Source organism: Astyanax mexicanus, chromosome 4 (genome assembly GCF_023375975.1).
Source record: "Astyanax mexicanus isolate ESR-SI-001 chromosome 4, AstMex3_surface, whole genome shotgun sequence".
Taxonomy (NCBI): Eukaryota; Metazoa; Chordata; class Actinopteri; order Characiformes; family Acestrorhamphidae; genus Astyanax; species Astyanax mexicanus.
Window position 1 is genome coordinate 9814204 of NC_064411.1, and position 18297 is coordinate 9832500.

The following is an 18297-nucleotide window of genomic DNA, read 5'->3' on the forward strand; positions in this document are numbered from 1 at the left end:
TTTGTTGTCCAGGTGGGTGAGAGCCAGGTGGAGCGCAGTAGACATGGCATCATCTGTTGATCTGTTCGGACGATGCGCAAACTGCAGAGGGTCCAGTGAGAAGGTCATTGAAACTGGACAACAAGCTGTTAACTGGAGTCTCCAGACGTTATCATATTGATCAATTCTGTCCAATCACATGTCAATTGCATAAATGTATAACTGCTTGGATAAAGTCTGAAGGGTTCTCTCTCTTCCTCGACTGGCTTTAGTTTATTTCTCTCTTTTTCTCTTTCTCTCTCTCTCTTTCTTTCTCTCTGGGATGTGAATGTGTTGATCTATCAAGATTTTAGTACAATATGTGTTGACTCGATGAAATACTTTGTCTTTTCTATTATATATCCATTGGCGTAGGAACCGGGGGGATGGGGGGGACATGTCTCACCCAATATTAGAAACAGGTGGTTTTGTCCCCCCCAAAAATGATATCGTTTCACTCAGATCAGCTGTAATTTTTATGAGGAGACAGACCGGACCAATCACAGAGCCGGTTCAGGTATTAAGTCCCGCCTCTCAGTAGAAACAGCCAATCAGCTTGCTGGTTTTGCGGCACGTGGCGGCAGTGTGCTGTTGGGGAAGCCCCTCCCCCTCACTGTGAGATTTAGCAGCGAGATCGGGACATGCAGCCGCTTCAGCTGATCTTAAAACAGATCTGGATATACAGAGATTTTTCTAAAAGAAAGGTAACGGTAGGCTAACCACTTAAACTGTGATGATATGTTTCTGATAGCTGGTTAAAACACACGTCTTTGAATCAGCACACAGATCAAAACCCACTGTGATTAATAAACTGCAGCTGTGTTAGTGAGTTACTTAGACTTTGGAATTAGCTAGATTGGGAGTCAAGGTTAAAGAAAAAAACAGCTATATATGTAATGTTCAACTTGACCTGTACCTGATCAGATAATCACTATTTCACTATTAATTTAGGATTACAGGACTTACTCTAAGCTATAATGAACGAAAATACATTTAGCTAACTAGTTATCTAGAAGCTGGATGTAGTGGATAGCCAAAATGTAGTACAGTACTTTATGTTAGTAGTTTAAAGCAGTTTCTTAACCCTGAGCACTGCCCTTAAAATTAAATTGTGTGTTTTCCAGCGGATTTAACTGATCAGCTAATAAACATTTCTTTATTGAGTTTACCTGTTCAAATCCCTTAGCTCCCTCTAGACCCTAAATCAATCATTATGTATATCCAGCAGTGTATTAGACACATCATACCACCACTTACTTTATTAAATGCCTTTAAAGCAGAGGAAGCTCTAGAATATGCAGAACAGTGTTAATATGCAGTAGAATATGTAAGAACAGGGCTGAGAAACAGTGCTGTAACCTGACTTCTGTTCATTTGTAGTTCACAGTAAGACCACATGTCCTGACGTTTATAAAAATCTCTATGAAACGTAAAGTTACATTCTTTTACATAAAAGGACAACATCTTAAGAAGAGCTCTTAGTAGAAAAAAGCGCAGGAGAAAATGTAAATATATGACAGAATTATAATGCCAATTTATAGTAATAAGAATAATAATAAAAAACAATAAACAAATCTATTATTATAAATATTAGGTGATAACTGATCATTTTTGTCATATGTATATAATTCAGCTATTGTATGCATAATTTTTAACAGTAACTGTAACGTGGAGTAACATGTTTAGGTTGTAAAATCACCTCATAATAATAATGTACTTTTAATTAGTCATTAATTAGTAATTTCCACAAATGTTGTTCTAGGAAACTGTAGGGTGGGCTTGGGTTCATATTGGCAAATGTGTCCCCCCCAATATCAAGCCCGCTCCTACGCCCTTGAGATTCTTAAATGTCTTTCACCTGTTATCAATGTTGAGCAGAGGCTGTTAAACATGATCAGTGCCTAAAACAGGCACATTTATTGAAGATTGTAGAATATTCATCAAGTGAGTTAAAATTAGGCAAAAGATCTTGTTTTGTTAAAATCTGCAGGACATCAAAAAGGTAAATGCAACGAAAATGTAAATGAAATTTAGATTTTAAAAAATGTCTACTGGAATCAATGTCACAATAGGTACTCTTACAACGTCACTGACCTTTCCATAGTAATTATTAGTAAGTGCTATTTGTTGGAGTTGTAGAGAAGCAAGGAGCAATCAGAGAATCTCTATAGAGGAAAAAACTCCGTTCAGGATCTGCTCTGAATCTCAAGCCACTCGACAGAGTCTGAAATGTATAAAAACAAACATTTTTTATTCTAAAAAGTATAAAACATTAATAATGTTAAAAAAACAACATAAAAATAAATGTTTGATACATTATAGAATGAAAATTTTATTAATTTCCCCAAAACAGAACAACTAGAACTGTTTCATCACTGCAGAGATAATTATTAAAGCTTATAAACTGCAGTTTTAATCATTTTAAACAAGCTCTGTGTGTAACTCCAGCATCAGTAGCAGTAATGCTATTAAATCTACTGAATAAAAACATTAGTTTTAGAAATATAGAGGTATGTTTTCTTTCTTATTTTAGTGGAAATTTCATATAGAACATACATTTCAAGTGTATGTATTTATTTCTAAAATATATGTGAGCAAATGTGTCTTTTTTCCAGAGCTTAACTGGGAAAATAGAATAAATTCACAGTCTCCAAAAAGCCATGCTCTTTCTGATTAGTTAAACATTTACTTAGTCTATTTTAACTCATTATAATCTGTCCCAGAGCTTTTGGTGAGCTGCATGCCCACACTGATCACAGTAAAGTGGAGCTTTCTGCATGTTAACTATTTCAGTATAAAGAAATATCAGTTCTTTTACCAGACAATAAATTTCACATTTTAATTCTGTTTTCTATTTTTGTCAATCCATTCTAATATTCTTATTTGAGTTTATTGTAAAATCATTCGTTTATTCTTATTTTTCAGACTAGCTTCATGTAATCTTGGAGTAAAGTGTGAAAATCTGGAATCTGTTTTTAAACCTGGAAATCTCCCCCCTGAAAGAGCTGGACCTCAGTAACAATGACCTGCAGGACTCAGGAGTGGGGCTGCTCTCTGCTGGACTGAAGAGTTCACAGTGTAAACTGCAGATTCTCAGGTCAGTGTTTCAGGTTATCACAGACCAAAATAACAAACAAGACAACAAATTAAAACACAATTAACTTAAGAAACTAACTTACACAGAAGAATGTGCAAGGCTGGTCTCCGCAGGATATTTTTTCCAGGTTGGCAAAAGGGAGGAGCCCAAAAATCTTTCCCTGCTCAGACTTTTCCATGCCTTTTAATTTGTCATGGTACTGCATCTACAGAATAAATACAAAAGAAAACTGCATAATCAGGCCCAAGAAGAAATAACAACACCAGGCATTCTAACATGAAGTAATACCTGTATTTAAGGGTTAATGTCAGTGGGTTTTTTTCCACAGTAATTGTACTTTTATGCACATTTCCTTTCTTTTATCCATGTCTGTCTGATCCTAATAAAATCACAATTGACTTATTGGCACCCCTGAATTTAGTATATGTACTCTCAATAGATTTAAGAAGTAGTATAATACAGAGAGATGAAAATTGTGAAATAATAAAAGGTGTCAACATTATTATTTTTTACGCAAATTACACCACCAAGTTTGACCCCAACTTCCACTGTAATTTGCCCCACCCCCATCCATTGTTTTCTGGCTGAATGACAAGAACACTCCAACACAGACAAGACAATAACAGAGAAGACTGGTGTACGGTGTCCAGTTGTAACGCTCCGGAGCCAGTCTCAGTTCAGACTATAGAAAACGGACCTGCTCTCTCCTGGATTGAAGAGTTCACACTGTAAACTGCAGATTCTCAGGTCAGTGTTTCTGTGATTTTTAATTTGAAATTTTAAGGGCTGTCAAGAAGGGCAGCTTTAACCAACACATCCAATCTCATCACATTGATTGGACTCCAGGTTGGCTGACTCCTGGCTCCAATTAGCTCTTAGAAAAGTCATTAGCCTAAGGGTTCACATACCACCCTTCACTGTGAATGTTTACATGTTGTATATAATAAAACCATTCAAACATATTTTTTGTGTGTATTAGACTGTGTTTGTCTATTGTTGTGACAGATGAAGACATTTAATGACCAATTCATGCAGAAATCCAAGTAATCCCAAAGGGTTCACATTGATCCTCAGCAGACTATAACAAGTATCATGGCTATGGGGAAACTGGCATTCCAGCAGCTGGAGAAAGGAAACCTGATCTTCTATGAGGAAGATCTTAAAGAGAGTGGCATTGATATTAGAGAAGTGTCAGTGTACTCAGGAATGTGTACCCAGATCTTCAGAGAGGAACTTGAGCTGCACCTGGGGAAGGTCTTCAGCTTTGTACATCTGAGCGTTCAGGAGTTTCTTGCTGCTTTATATGCATTTTTCAACAGAAAAAATCCAAAAGAACAATCCACTGAACAACAAACAAGTAGGGCTGTCCCTAACGATTATTTTTTAAACGATTATTCTAACGATTATTTTTTCGATTAGTCGACTAATCTATTTATTGAGAAACATATTTAAATAATTATTATTTTACGTTTTACAGCAAACGATAAATTACTATATTTATATATAATAACAACAACAACAACAACAACACAAGCCTACTAAACCAAACCCCACACTTATAATCACTTACATGTACAACACGTTGTTTAGATCTATAACGCTAAAAATGTATAAGCTCCCATACACCACAACCGTGTGTTGCACTGTTTTCTGTGACCGCTAGATTTTGTGACCACTGGCAAGTAGTTCTCAGCAGACCGGTGCACTGGCCGATTCGAAACGTGTTCGTTTCTAATGTTTACCCCGACTGGCCAAAACGGTTAAGTTTAGGGCTGAGGGTAAGGTGTAGGTATAGAAAGCTTCCGTTTTGCCAATGAACGCTCATAACCGTGAGCACTGGTCACAAAATTCAGACGGTGACAGAAAATGTTGTAACACCACAGCGCCGACGGCGCTAGCTAAAATAACTTAAGGCAGCTAGCTTAGCTAAACACCTGAACTTATGAATAATGCTACTGTTTCTGGAAACTGTGAAATGCCATGCACAAATATAAACCAAAAATGCATAATTTCTGCCTGTGGCAGGTTTAAAACCTTTGGTAGACAGCCGTAAGTCTTTTTAAGGACACCCGCGGAGACCCTAATGTAAACGGTAACTTACTGTGTGACCCTGTTGACATAGTGCTCCTGGATGTTTGCGCGTCAAGTGCTCCTTTTGCACATATGGCAGAGGACCACATTGTTGCCCTTTTGCGTGAAATGCTCCCAAACTTTAGATGCCCGCTGGCGTTTTTTTGTAGCTGGAGATTGCTCTCCGGAGTCCATGCTCTCTAGAGCTTAGATTCTCTGGTCCGAACCCGACATGACCCGAGGCCCGACCCGAAATCCGACCCAGGCTCCAGAAAATAGTCCGAGATGTAGGCGTCTGTTTTTTAAATATATTTTTATTTAAAAAAAAATAACGAAAACTGAAAGTGAAACTAAACTTATTTATTTATAAGCGCTGTTTTCACTACCGCAGTTCTACAGCGGGGTGTTGTGCCGATTCTGTCCGCGAAGCGGGAGTCAGATTCAGCTGAGAGTCGGATTCGGCACAAGCGCGGCGGCACCTCGCGGTCCGCGGTGTCAGTTGTAAGCTCTCGCGCTAGCCGCAAAATACGACAGAAAACACTGAGGGAGCTGCAGAATTATGTATGGGACTAGAATATGAGCACGAGGAGATCAAAGAGAACCTTCACCTGTGAGTAGCTCTCACCAGAACAAGCAAATCTCTCTCTCTCTCTCTGTGTCTCTCTCTCTCTCTCTCTCTCTCGCACGTGAACTCCTCCGCGTTTGACCTGCAGCACTGTGTTTAGCTGTTCTTAAAAATCATTTTAATTAAATAATAGTTCTATGCCTCTATGTTACAGTGTAATTTAACATAATTCTGATCATATTTCGCTCATTCAAACAGCCCGAAAACAGCCAGTCGGAATTTTTGGGACCGATCTAACCTCTAATGCTCTCCACAGGCGCCGCCATGTTTACGACGCGCCGACGCACGTTATGCAAATCGATGTATTTTCGTAATCGATGACTACAAACAAGTAAACTCTTCAAGTTTTTCAGCGGACCTGCTCTCTCCTGGATTGAAGAGTTCACACTGTAAACTGCAGATTCTCAGGTCATTGTTTCTGTGATTTTTAATTTGAAATTGTAAGGGCTGTCAACGTTAAATTGTTAACACACGCTGTTAATTTGGAATCAGAAACAAGTTACTATTTTTTCAAGTTTTTTTTTTTTTACGGCGCCAAGTTTGACCCTAAGTTTTGCTGTAATCTGCCCTGCATCTGCCCAACATGCAGATTTTTTTTCTGGATGAATGACTAAAATGCTCCAATCCAGTATACAGCTGTAACGCTCTGGTTCCGCACCCTGCGTGGTGCCGATAATCTAGGCTAAGTTGCTAATAAGCTATACAGATAACCGAATTGTAATTTCAATTACCATTACTACCGAAGCGTATTGCTGCCACTTATGAGAAAATAAATATCTTAAACATGTTGTAATATCGAGTTCATATTTCTTTGGCTTTTATGTGTTTTCATAAGAGGCTTGTCACGTGTTTCTTGAGCAGGACACTTTAAATTGACAACCGTATGCAAATCTTCAGCATATGTTTTGAAATTCAAATTTTTTCCATCATTATATACTGTTAAAAGTGACTATATGGGAAGCTTAAAACCTTAGTTTTGCCGATTTCACTATAATATGCACAAGAAACAGTGTCTGATTGATCCAAGTTGTAATGTAAATCAAATAAACACCTTAAAACATTTTATTGTTATTATTTTAGACCAGGTTTTCTCATTTTATGTAGTGTTATATCTAAAAGAGCACTTTTAAATAAGTTATTTAAAGGCGAGACATGCATCGTTAAAAATGCTTCTATTAAGGAAGAACCGCCTTAACCGCCAAAAATGCTTCTTGCACAGGGTTCAGGTTTCTTCCACCTGCACTGAGTGTGTCTGAGGACTGAGGTCAAGCTGGACATGGAGACCATTTACCCACCAACAGAGGTCACTACCCTGTAAGATGCAAAGCTTTTCACTGGGAAAAACAAACGTAATAAAAAATAAATAAAAAAATAATAACAACATCACGTGGTGCTCCGGAATTTGAACCCCCGCGAGCCATGAAAAGGGGCTGAATGCGCCGGATAATCTCACTGCGCCACCATGGCATGTGTGGCTGTGGCAGCCCTTAGAACAGAGTAGGACGAGTAGGTGGGAAATGAGAACAAAGAAAGTCCAAACAAACAAAATTCTAAGTAAAAAGCCTACTGGGAAATAGTAAAGAGTGGTGGGGGTTTATACGAGGAAGAACGTCTCTGGTCCTGTATTTATTTTTATTTCTCTCTTTTATTTATTTATTTGTTTTTTTCTCTCTCACTCAGAGAAGGGAGTGGAGAGGAAAAGACAGCAAGGAAAGAAAGATATAGGGTGGCTACAGACCACTGGAAAAAAGGGGAAAGGCACAGAGGGCAACAGGCTTCTCTGGGAAGAGATAAACAGAAACACAGTTGACTGCTCTGGAGGAACAGGTCCAGCCTTCACTGTGTGTTCTTTTCATTTCTTTTCTTTTCTTTTCAACAAACTGGAGTGATCTCACTCTCAACATGAGGGTTAAGACTCTGGGCTGGGGTGCATATGAGCCCGGCTTTTAAAGCTTGCACACAGCTGTCGCCAATCGACCCTGATTATTGCCAGAGGTGTAGCGTGGCCTCCCCCTAGTGGTCGGAGGGCCGTGGTCTGGGCGAGTGCTCACATTAAGCCTAGTCTTGGACTACGCAGCATTTAGAATTAAGGTTTTTCATTAAAATGAATATGTAGTCTAGGACTAGGTTTGATCCCTGTCTAAGCAGATAGGTCTTTTTACATTTTTAGTGTAAAATAAATATTCAGGTTATTTTGCTGAATCTTGTGACTGTAAAAAGGTAACATGTTTTGTGAGTGTTTTTTCTTTCTCTCTCTCTTTAGGTGAGCTCTATCTGAACCACTGTCTCTGGAGAGGACATCTCTCTGAGGGATGTCACCATTGAGGATGAGGGGTCTCTGTGGTCATTTCTCTCTGGATGGAGGCAGACACTCTTCCACCAAAGGACCTCCTGAAAAAGTTTGCAGGAGCTTCCTGTGAACAGGAGCCCACTGCTACTGCAATTCTCAAAAAAGAAGAGGGATCCTTGCTGGACATTTCTAAGAAGAATTAACAAAGCTGCGTCTTTGTTTTTCCTGTAACGGTTAACAGTTGTTCAGTGTTCGGGTTATGTAACCAGTGCAGGAGATGCCACTGTGTTGTAAAAAAATTAAAACAATAGTTATTCAACGGTTCTTTAAATAAAACGTATATGGGCAGAAAGGGCAGGAAACATGCTGGACAGGACCCCAACCCATAACAGGCTCACTCTTTTATTATTGGTTCATTTTTTGAATATTTTTTTATTTAAAGCTTTGCTATGAGATGCCAGTTAATCCATGTTTACTGTTCACATTGAAAACAATAAACAATGTTTGCTTGGTTCCTCTGTCTTTTCATCATTACCATCACCAGTATTATAGAATGAATATTGTACCACTTTACTTTAAGGTCCACAAACATCATGAACTCATGAAGAATTGATACTTAATTAACGCTGAATATTTTTGTTATATGAGGTGTTGGCGGATCCTTTGGTTTTTACCTCAATTTCCTAATATAAAGAGCTGAATCAACATCATAAATAACTCATGTCACTGTGTGTCCCTTAATTACTACATGAACTTATACATTAACACATGTACGAGACATGCTTACTTCATGTATATTCATAATGACAGATGATGTATTATGTGCATGAATTAATGATAAATCACTCATAAAATACTGCATAAATTCATGCCATTTTCACAACGAATTCGTTTAAAACTGATATTTGCAACACTGTGTGTGTAATAAATGCTAAAGTTGTACCAGATGGACTTCGCCCTCACTGTTATTGGTAAACTTCAAGTGATGCCCCAAGTTGTTTTTGTCATTCTATTAACAAATAAACTCTTAAACAATTCATTCTTTATTTTACAAATAATTAGTTTAATACTGAAATCTGCATATGAATTTCGAATATTTTACAGGTGTGAAGTACCCTTCTATACAGAAATCAGGATGGTCCATTGTGATGTCAGAGAGTGATTTTACAGGGAGTAGGTGTGAATGACCTCAATTTATGGAAAGCTTTCAGAATACATAAATAGTAAGACTTTAGACAAGGTGAGCAACAAACAAGATCTGCTGCAGTACAATCTCCTTTTCAAGAATCTGCAGGACATCAAGAAGGTAAATGCAAAGAAAATGTAACCATAATATTTTAAATGAAATTTAGATAAAAAATAATTCTACCAGAATCAATGTCACAACAGCACTGATCTTTCCATAGTAATTAGTAAGTGCTGTTTGTTGGAGTTGTACAGGAGCAATCAGAGAATCTCTATAGAGGAAAAAACTAACTTCAGAATCTGCTCTGAATCTCAAGCCACTCGACAGAGTCTGAAATGTCTAAAAACCTATAAACATTTTTTTTATTCTAAAAAGTATCAAACGTTTATAAATTATTTTAGCAAAATAATAATTTATAAACGTTTGATACTTTATAGAATAAAAAATTGACTAATTGCCTCAAAACAGAACAACTATAACTGTTTCTTCACAGCAGAGATAATTATTAAAACTTTTTAAACTGCAGTTTTAATCATTTAAATGAGCTCTGTGTGTAACTCCAGCATCAGTAGCAGTAATGCTAGTAAATCTACTGAAAAAAAAACATTAGTTATAGAAAATGGAAATATAGGGGCATGTTTTCTTTCCTATTTTAGTGAAATACTTTGTTCTACTGTAAAATTTAAGGAAAACTCCAGAGAAGTAGTTATACAGTGTTTTAAATGAGAGTTTTAGCTGTTTAGCTCCATTCAGCTCCATGCATTGAGGACTCCCTCGCGGGCTCCCTCTAGCGGTGATGGGGTATAATGTGATATAGCGGGGGAGGGGGCGGGGCTCTACATAGCCCGGATGAGGCTGAGCTGGGGGGTCTGTAGCTGGAGCGCCGGAGGAAGAGCAGAATCAGCTGAACTACAGAAGGTATGGAGAAATTCTCTCTCTCTCTCTCTTGTTGGAGGTTGGTTGATGTGTTGTAACAGTAAAGAGGTCATTATTTTTCTGTGATTTTATGTTGAACTACAATTCCCTGCACCAACAAGAGAACTGCTAGTCACTCTTCTGAGCATTTTTAGCGGGTATTGAAGCATATTTTACCTAATAATTAATTATTTCTGCCCCGGTCGGGTTATCAGCTCTGAGGTACAGCCGTTTCAGCGCCAAAACACTACATGTGACTGAGCCTGAAAATGTTTGTTTATGTGCTGTATTTACTTCTGTTTCATATTTTATAGATATATGTGCAGTTACAGATGCTTAATAATCGTTTGGGATTATTTGTGTTGTGTATGTGCAGGAATGTTGTGGTTCTGTTTATTTAATTAATGTAAATGATCAGTTCTGGAGCAGATATCTTCAGCTCTTACCACGTTTAACCACGAACGATCTAGAAAAAAGGGCTGAAGAGGGATATTTATTAACAAGAGCAGTTTTGTTAAATGAATACACCAACTGTATAGAGGAGTACATCACTAATATTGAAGGAGTGCAGTGTTGGGAAGGTTACTTTTAAAATGTAAACAGATTACTGATTACATCACTCAAAATGTAATTTGTAACGTAATCAGTTACATTACTTGAGAATATATAAAGATAAAATCTTTATATATATATATATATATAAAGATAAAACCTAGATGACTGAAAAGCTGAGATTCTAAGCTTTTAAATGGTATATAGCTTGTCTATATTGACCCTACAGTTACTCAGATAAACACAAGCAAATATGATTTTAATAATTCATGCGGATTTCTGGCCCGCCGGCGGGCCAGGGCATGTTAAGAGGTTAAAGATTAAAAAACCTTAAGCAAGATATAAAATTCAATAAGGAAAAGATAAGCGAGTATAAAACTTGAGTAATACAACAACCAAATATCCCTCTATGGTAACAGATTTTTAATCAGAACGACTGAACCATAGACCAACGAGAACACCATCAGAGGGAATAAATGAGCCTGCAACCTTACAGCGCTACACAAGCCCGGAGGAGGTTGATTTCAGTATGGGAACTACGGCTGGAGCGTTTTATTTAACCTCTGGAAAGGATTTTGTTGGCCTCTCTGCAGGGTCTGGATGCTCCTCCGGTCCACACGGCAGTACCCGGAACAGTGTCGTCTCTCTGTGGCTCTGAAGCTCTGAAGATTTGGCTCAAATGTTTAGTTGCCAGCTAAGAATCCTACTCTAACTATCACATTTATCACACTAAATTTTAAAGACTAAGTTTTTTTCGCTTTTTCAGAACTGAACTCCTCCCGTAACTACCCTAAGCGCTGAGCTCTGTCTCACAAAGAATGTCCTGGAATATTGAACATATAAGAAAACATAACATGGAATTCAATAAACATGATCGATGATTAAGATTAATTTTGCTGAACCTGTAAAATCCATTGTTAAATTCAGTTTATTGACAAGGTTAAACATTTGTGTCCAAAAGACTTATGATTTGCCTTTTAATTGCCTTCAAACTGATCTAAGATGGAGTTTTCTCTCCTGTGTGAATGTGCTGGTGTTTTTTGAGTTTACTCTGTTGAGTAAAACTCTTCCCACAATCTGAGCAGTAATACGGTTTCTCTCCTGTGTGAATGCGCTGGTGTTTTCGGAGATTACACTGCTGATTAAAACTCTTCCCACAGTCTGAGCAGTAATACGGTTTCTCTCCTGTGTGAATGCGCTGGTGTTTTTTGAGAGTACTCGGTTCAGTAAAACTCTTCCCACAGTCTGAGCAGTAATACGGTTTCTCTCCTGTGTGAATGCGCTGGTGTATTTGAAGAGTACTCTGTTGATTAAAACTCTTCCCACAGTCAGAGCAATAATACGGTTTCTCTCCTGTGTGAATGTGCTGGTGTATTCGGAGATTAATCTGTTGAGTAAAACTCTTCCCACAGTCTGAGCAGTAATACGGTTTCTCTCCTGTGTGAATGCGCTGGTGTTTTCGGAGATTACACTGCTGATTAAAACTCTTCCCACAGTCTGAGCAGTAATACGGTTTCTCTCCTGTGTGAATGCGCTGGTGTTTTTTGAGAGCACTCGGTTCAGTAAAACTCTTCCCACAGTCTGAGCAATAATATGGTTTCTCTCCTGTGTGAATGCGCTGGTGTTTTCGGAGATTACACTGCTGATTAAAACTCTTCCCACAGTCTGAGCAGTGATATGGTTTCTCTCCTGTGTGAATGCGCTGGTGTTTTTTGAGACTACTCCGTTCAGTAAAACTCTTCCCACAGTCTGAGCAGTAATACGGTTTCTCTCCTGTGTGAATGCGCTGGTGTTTTTTGAGACTACTCCGTTCAGTAAAACTCTTCCCACAGTCTGAGCAGTGATGCGGTTTCTCTCCTGTGTGAATGCGCTGGTGTTTTTTGAGATTACTCTGTTTAGTAAAACTCTTGACAGAGTGCTGATGTTTCTCCATGTCGGGACTTGGCTTCATTTGTCTGTTAAATGCAACAATTTGTGTATGTTCTGGAGATTCTTCTGGATGGCTGGTGCTTCACCTCTTTCAGCAGTTTAACATTGCTCTTGTTAAATATCCCGGTTGTTGGTGATGAATTTCAGGAGAATATTTTCATTTCTGGAAAAAACAAAGAAAAATGCCATTGAATATTAAAATAAAAGCAGGTCAATTAACTTAAGAGAACTGCCTAAATCAGTTACACTATACTGATGAAACTACTGGGACATCTTCATTTACCATAAAAGCTTCTGTACTTTTATCCCAGTCGAAGTCCACAGTGTAAGGGGGCACTGGTGGTCCTCCAGCCACTAGAGGGAGGCCACCTTTACCCACTTGCAATAATCAGGCTGACACCTGTTTAATGCCTTTATAAGGGTGGCCCACTGTTCAAACAGACAGTCTAAATTCAGTTCAGGTCCCACTAGAAGCTGAGAACTTTCCTAGATTGTTAAAAAGAAAGAAAAGTAAATCAAAAGGAAAAAAAAATCCTTAGGTTTTATTTAAAGCCTCCTTGGGAGTTCTCCAGAGGCTGCTTTATGTTTCCCCCTCTTTTTTTAAACTTTTTTAAAAGTTTTAAACTTTTGTTAGTTTCTGAGTAAATGATTTAAAGTTGGTACTAAGAAAATACTTGTTTCCTATTTCCCTGAGTACTTTTATTTAAGTTCTAGGATAAAACCAGAGTGCCTGTTGTTCGATCACAATTATTTCACAATTCACGATTTCACAATTATTTGCAAATAAAGAAGTTTATGAAACATGTTATGTTTCTTATTTATGCAACTAAAAGGTAAAACTGTGTGAAACGTAGCTTATTTAGAAAATTTAGCTTTAATTGCTTATACAAAATATTTATTATATTATGGTTACATTACTAACACAGGAGCAAGCTGACACCTGAGCATATTGAAATGCTCGTCTTTGTATAAAAAGAATCTCCCAATCATGCTCGGACTGCAGGCACGGCAAACAGTTGGAATTGAAGGGAGTGTGTAGATGGGGTTGGAGCAGCAAAGTGTGGAGGAGAGTAGAAGAGTAGAGAGTAGGGAGTAGAAGGCATTTTGCTTTTAAATAGTTTACAATATTTGCACTGATTTTTTTAAGCTTTGGTTTACACTTGTTCAAAAGCACTGATGAGTACAGCACTCAAGAGTACTGATGCTGTTAATAGACTATTTTCTACTCACTTTGTGTGTTTTGCTTTTTTAAATACAATTTACAATATTATTTGCACTTATGGCTTTTTAAGCCTTGGTTTACTGTCGCCATTTCTCATTGTTATTTATTATTTTGTCTATTTTGAGTTTATTAATTGCTAAATAAACAGGTCAGTTTCTCCTTACCAACCAAACACACCTAATTATTCAAACACACCTTATTCAGCTGGCTACTTGTTATCAAGAGTAAAAAGCTTTTCAACATGAGTTTGACAACAGTAAGTACGTTGGCTAAATAACTTTAAACATTAATACATGCTCGGATAGGCCGGTATCGGCCGATATCGGTATCGGATCGGAAGTGCAAATAAATATCGGTATCGGATCGGAAGTTCAAAAAGCTGGATCGGGACATCCCTAATCTCTGATATTCCCCCCACATTCAGCGCTGCTATGTTGTGAGGTCAGTTCAGTGCGCTGTAGCATTAGCTAAACTCTAGCATTAATCTAATTACTACACTTAAACGATCTCGTAATACAGAGGATCCAGTGATGTCCAGGAGGAAAATGTACACAGAATAAAACGTACAGGGTCCTAAACATATGTATTTAGCACAGAATGTGATAGAGGTAGAGCTGGGCGATTAATTGATTTTTTGATTAATTCTAATTTACAGTTAAGGACAATGTGTTTTTATGAAAATCGATTTTCTCTGAGTTTTAATTTTGACCACAGAAGCTCCCCTGTGGGCTCCTGTACTTCAGAGTGAGCTAGCACACCATCCAAAGTAAAACAAGCAACTGTCCCTGACACATCTTCCAACTACGTACCAGGTTCTGTAAGCACTACAGTTTATGATTTTTTGCATATTAATGAGAAAATATCATCTCATTTTATAGAACACTGGCACTTATTTAAAAGCTTTGTTTTGCAATTCAAGCCCAATTGGGAAAAGTTTTTACTTAATAGCATATTTAATTGTACTTGTTTTTTATTTTGTAAGTTTTATCAAAAAGGGTACCATTTTATTTCTTTCTATTTGTTCTTTGAGGATGGGTTTATTTATTTATTTTTTAAGTTTGAGGGTGCATTGTGTCAGTACCTAAACTAGCTTTCGAAAAGTTACCAGATCTTTTGCATTGTTTCTGTTTTTTGTTTGTTTCTCGTAGCACTTTAACCACAAAGGGGACATTTAAGTGAAAACTAAATAAATAAAAACTAGTTTTTAACAATTTCTTTAATTATATTTTTAGTAGGGGAAAAAATGTGTTTAAATCGAAAATCGGATAAAAAAAATAAATAAATAAAATATTTTTTTTTTGGGCCATATCGCCCAGCTTTAGATAGAGGCGAGTTTTTGAATGGCCTGTTCATTTTTGCCATTTACAAAAACAGTACAGACATGAAACCCCAAATATGGGCATAAACAACAACATGTCACCGACTACAAAATGACTACACAACTGCGATGGCCTATTGTGATCCTAAACGATTTTCTGTCAAAATAAAAGTCCCCCTAATATGTAATAATATTCTGTTTTATATCTGTAAAAATATATATTATAAAGTAGTTTGATAAAGTTTAAAATTAATTAAAAGGTTTTTCAAACTTATAAATGCATGAAATAATATAGTAAATATAATAAAATAGGTACTAAAATGTACGATTGTGAAATAGTACAGTATAAAACATGCTGTCAGCAGCTGAATTAAATATATCTTTCTTTATAGTGTTACTTCTGTTAAACATTAAATCACAGTGTTTGACACATCTATATATGTTTAACAAAATATTTTAAATGCAGATAACATTACCAATAAGTTTACATCAATTAACCGTGCTTACAACGTGCTTAAAATTCCTTTAACTGAAGACTCATATCATAATTAACAGGATCTACTACATTTTTTAACATTGGTAATTTAGTAATATGTGATACTGTCTTGTTAAGAGTCATTTAACTATTTATTTATTTAAGTATCATTAAAGAAGCACTGTATGGAGACTGTATTCAACAGTAATGGTTTAGCTGGAATTTCTTAACAGCGGGGCTAAATATATTGTAATTTTTATGTTCATTATTACAGTGAAATAGCAAATTTTCTGTTAAATCAGTGAGCCAATAAATGTTACGTAGTAAAATTCCACTTCTTACCTGAACTTCTCCTCTCTATAATCACTAAAATCACTAATTCCTGCATTCTTAAATTTAACATTTTACAAGCTGACTTTTATTTTGACGGGAAAGTCACATGACTTCCCAGCAACTGTGAAACTGGATTTAGTAGAAGGAAATTTTGAAACGAAACTAAACTAAACAATCTGAACTAGAGTAACTAAGAAATGAGTAGAGACTTATCACACAGACTTAAGAAGGAATTTCCACAGAACTGATTTATCTCAGGTTTAGTTCAGATTAATCTCAGGTGTGTGTTAGTGATGTGGGGGAGGGAAGGCAGAAGTGTGAGGCTCCGTTATCCTGTGTATGATCTGTAAACAAGAGAGAGAGAGAAAGAAAGAGATTCTCCATACCTTCTGTAGCGTCAGCTGTTCCTGCTCTGTCTCCGCTCCAGCTACAGACCCCGGAAGCTCAGCCTCATCCGGGTTATGGAGAGCCCCGCCCCCTCCCCCCCTATATCACATTATACCCCATCACCGCTAGAGGGAGCCCGCGAAGGAGTCCTCAATGCATGGAGCTGAATGGAGCTAAACAGCTAAAACTCTCATTTAAAACACTGTATAACTACTTCTCTGGGGGTTTCCTTTAATTTTACAAAGTAGAACAAAGTATTTCACTAAAATAGGAAAGAAAACGTACCACTATATTTCCATTTTTCTAAAACTAATGTTTTTATTCAGTAGATTTACTAGCATTACTGCTACTGATGCTGGAGTTACACACAGAGCTGCAGCTTAAAAGCTTTAATAATTATCTCTGCGATGACAAAATAGTTATAGTTGTTCTGTTTTGAGGAAATGATTGAATGTTTTATTCTAAAAAGTATCAAACATTTATAAATTGTTATTCTGCTAAAAGTAATGATTTATAAATGTTTGATACTTTATAGAATAAAAAATGTTTATATGTTTTTATACATTTCAGACTCTGTTGAGAGGCTTGAGATTCAGATAGTTTTTTCCTCTGTAGAGATTCTCTGATTGCTCCTGTACAACTTCAACAAATAGCACTTACTAATTATTATGGAAAGGTCAGTGTCGTTGTACCAATTGTGAAATTGATTCCACTTTTTAAATCTCATTTAAATTTCATTTAAAATAATATGGTTACATTTTATTTACATTTACCTTCTTGATGTCCTGCAGATTCTTGAAAAGGAGATCGTACTGCAGCAGATCTTGTTTGTTGCTCACCTTGTCTAAAGTCTTACTATTTATGTATTCTGAAAGCTTTCCATAAATTGAGGTCATTCACAGCTCCTCCCTGTAAAATCACTCTCTGACATCACAATGGACCATCCTGATTTCTGTATAGAAGGGTACTTCACACTTGTAAAAACATTTAGAAATTCATATTCAAATATCAGTTTTAAACTAATTAATTGTAAAATAAATAAGATTTTGTTTAAGAGCTTATTTGTTAATAGGATGGTAAAAACAAGTTGGGCCATCACTTGAAGTTTACCATCAACATTGAGTCCATCTGGTACAACTTTGGCATTTATTACATACAGTGTTAAAAAGGTTGTATAAATGTATTAATTTTTTTGAACAGTGTTAACTTACATGGTAAATTTTGTCAGTACAAAATTGTTTGAATATCCATGGTGACCATCACAAAGTGAAGCATTTATTATTTAATACAAGGAGTAACTGCTTCTATTTGGGGTAGTCAAAATGGTACTATTGATCAATTAAGTGAAAGCTCACCTTATCTGGTTCAATTTTTTAGTAATCAAAGTTTATTATTTAATTTTAAATTAAATATGGACTAGATGATTTTATTATATTATATACCAATATAACTAAGCATATTAAGAATCACTTGTTAACATAGGGTTTCTTGGTGTAAAGCACTCTTACATATTGAAAGAATCCTGAAGATTTCTTAGTTCTAATGGATATTTGTATTGAAGAAAGTGTTGAAAAGAAATGTCACAATTTCTACTTTAACAATAGTTCTGACCTTTGGGTAAAATTTGGTAAGTGCTATTTGTTGGGTTGTTTTAAGTGACTCAAGCAACCAGAGGTGTTTGTCTTTATATTTCTACACAGAACCAGATTTAATCTGGCCAAAATAGTTTAATATTTTGTAGTAGAATGAGAATGCTTGCTGGACTCATATTATAAAAGCTGAAAAAAGTTTTTATAATTCTATAAACAAATAAACTCTTTAACAAATCTTATTTATTTTACAATTAATTAGTTTGAAACTGATATTTGCATATGAATTCA

General features: G+C 36.5%; 8 protein-coding genes across 10 annotated transcripts in view; 3 read left to right on the plus strand and 5 right to left on the minus strand.

Annotated features, from left to right (window-relative positions):
• Positions 1–12775, minus strand: part of LOC125801366 (zinc finger protein 501-like) — an 84430-nt gene extending 71655 nt beyond the window's left edge. Inside the window, exon 1 of the mRNA XM_049477978.1 lies at positions 11381–12775. Within this exon, the coding sequence (XP_049333935.1) occupies positions 11751–12704 (954 nt within the window). The 5' untranslated portion in view covers positions 12705–12775 and the 3' untranslated portion in view covers positions 11381–11750. The remainder of the gene's footprint in view (positions 1–11380) is intronic.
• The window catches only part of LOC111188756 (zinc finger protein 665-like), a 427711-nt gene extending 414864 nt beyond the window's left edge, over positions 1–12847 (minus strand). The window contains exon 1 of the mRNA XM_049477572.1: positions 12769–12847. The gene's annotated coding sequence lies outside the window, so the exon portion shown is untranslated. The remainder of the gene's footprint in view (positions 1–12768) is intronic.
• LOC125801409 (zinc finger protein 239-like) overlaps positions 1–18297 on the plus strand; it is a 285147-nt gene that overhangs the window by 188121 nt on the left and 78729 nt on the right. The gene's annotated exons all lie outside the window — the stretch shown is intronic.
• Positions 1–18297, minus strand: part of LOC125801273 (zinc finger protein 239-like) — a 256548-nt gene that overhangs the window by 52066 nt on the left and 186185 nt on the right. The gene's annotated exons all lie outside the window — the stretch shown is intronic.
• LOC125801434 (zinc finger protein 239-like) overlaps positions 1–18297 on the minus strand; it is a 223537-nt gene that overhangs the window by 19022 nt on the left and 186218 nt on the right. The window lies entirely within an intron of this gene.
• The window catches only part of LOC125801215 (uncharacterized), a 236099-nt gene continuing 227131 nt past the window's right edge, over positions 9330–18297 (plus strand). The window contains exon 1 of the mRNA XM_049477582.1: positions 9330–9406. The gene's annotated coding sequence lies outside the window, so the exon portion shown is untranslated. The remainder of the gene's footprint in view (positions 9407–18297) is intronic.
• Positions 10154–18297, plus strand: part of LOC125801280 (zinc finger protein 239-like) — a 316465-nt gene continuing 308321 nt past the window's right edge. Inside the window, exon 1 of the mRNA XM_049477734.1 lies at positions 10154–10204. The gene's annotated coding sequence lies outside the window, so the exon portion shown is untranslated. The remainder of the gene's footprint in view (positions 10205–18297) is intronic.
• The window catches only part of LOC125801206 (zinc finger protein 585A-like), a 308944-nt gene continuing 301800 nt past the window's right edge, over positions 11154–18297 (minus strand). Inside the window, exon 5 of the transcript XR_007438651.1 lies at positions 11154–11314. The gene's annotated coding sequence lies outside the window, so the exon portion shown is untranslated. The remainder of the gene's footprint in view (positions 11315–18297) is intronic.